Consider the following 1,195-nt stretch of genomic DNA (forward strand, 5'->3'; position numbering starts at 1 on the left):
AAACCCTGTCTAGAAAAAACTAAAAAAAAAAAAAAAACTAAAAAAAAATAATAATAATAAAATAAAAATAAGAATGTAGGTATAAAAGATTTTATTTGTTGATCAGATGTTTAGATAGAATGAAAAACTTAGCTGGGCAGTGGTGGTACACGCTTTTAATCCCAGCACTTGGGAAACAGAGGCAGGTGGATCTCTGTAAGTTCGAGGCCAGTCTGATCTATACAGCAAGTTCCAGGATAGTTAGGGCTGTTACACAGAGAAACCCTGTCTCGAACACCCCCCTCACCAAAAAATATAGTATGAAAAACTTAAACATGTATTATTGCTTTTAATATAATTTAGAATATGTGAGTTGCTTGGAAGTATTAAAACAACTTATTTTACTATTGTATAAGTTTTAAAAAATTGGATGAAACATTAGCCCAGGTTGAAGGTGAACGTATTTTTATATTGTTTCTGATAATAACTTTTTTTTTTCTTGTTAGGTAAGGCAGGCAACCAATCAGATTGTGATGAATTGCGCTGATATTGACATTATTACAGCTTCATATGCACCAGAAGGAGATGAAGGTAAGACCTGACTTCCATTTTAATTTGGTATGTGGAGAGACAGAGATTGAATGACTTATACTTTCAAATTGAGACTTCAATGCTGATTAGTTTAGCATGAGCCAGGCATGGTAGTGCATATCTGTAATCCCAGGATGTGGGCTGAGGCACGAGAGCTACATGTTTCTGGCTAATCTGCTCTATGTGATGAGATTCTGTCTCAAAAAAACAATAGAACAAAGGAAAGCAAAGCAAGTTTGTTAGTTGTTTATGGGAATATTTAAATAGTATTATCTACTATTGTATTGTGTATTATAAGATAAGTGAAGGGTCAGAATTTAAATTTTACTTGAAACAACTTGTTATCCTGGAGAATTACATTTTTATAATGTAAAATGAATATAATAACAAGCATAACAAAGCTGATTTTTTTTTTTCTTGAGACAGGGTTTCTTTGTGTTGCCCTGGTTGTCCTGGAACTCACTCTGTAGATCAGACTGGTCTCAAACTCAAAGATCTGCCTGCCGCAGCTGAGATTAAAGGCCTGTGCCATCACCTCCAGGCGTGAATAAATAAATACTTTGAACATGAAAGTTTTATCAAAGGTTCTTTTTTTTTTTTTTTTTTTTTTTTTTTTTTTTTTTTT

The 1,195-nt window shown here is 33.0% G+C and overlaps 1 protein-coding gene across 1 annotated transcript in view; it reads left to right on the top strand.

Moving 5' to 3' along the window:
* Npepps (aminopeptidase puromycin sensitive) overlaps window positions 1-1,195 on the top strand; it is an 80,305-nt gene that overhangs the window by 9,218 nt on the left and 69,892 nt on the right. The window contains exon 2 of the mRNA XM_026789824.1: window positions 486-570. Within this exon, the coding sequence (XP_026645625.1) occupies window positions 486-570 (85 nt within the window). The remainder of the gene's footprint in view (window positions 1-485; window positions 571-1,195) is intronic.

This window comes from Microtus ochrogaster, unplaced genomic scaffold (genome assembly GCF_000317375.1).
Source record: "Microtus ochrogaster isolate Prairie Vole_2 unplaced genomic scaffold, MicOch1.0 UNK31, whole genome shotgun sequence".
NCBI lineage: Eukaryota > Metazoa > Chordata > Mammalia > Rodentia > Cricetidae > Microtus > Microtus ochrogaster.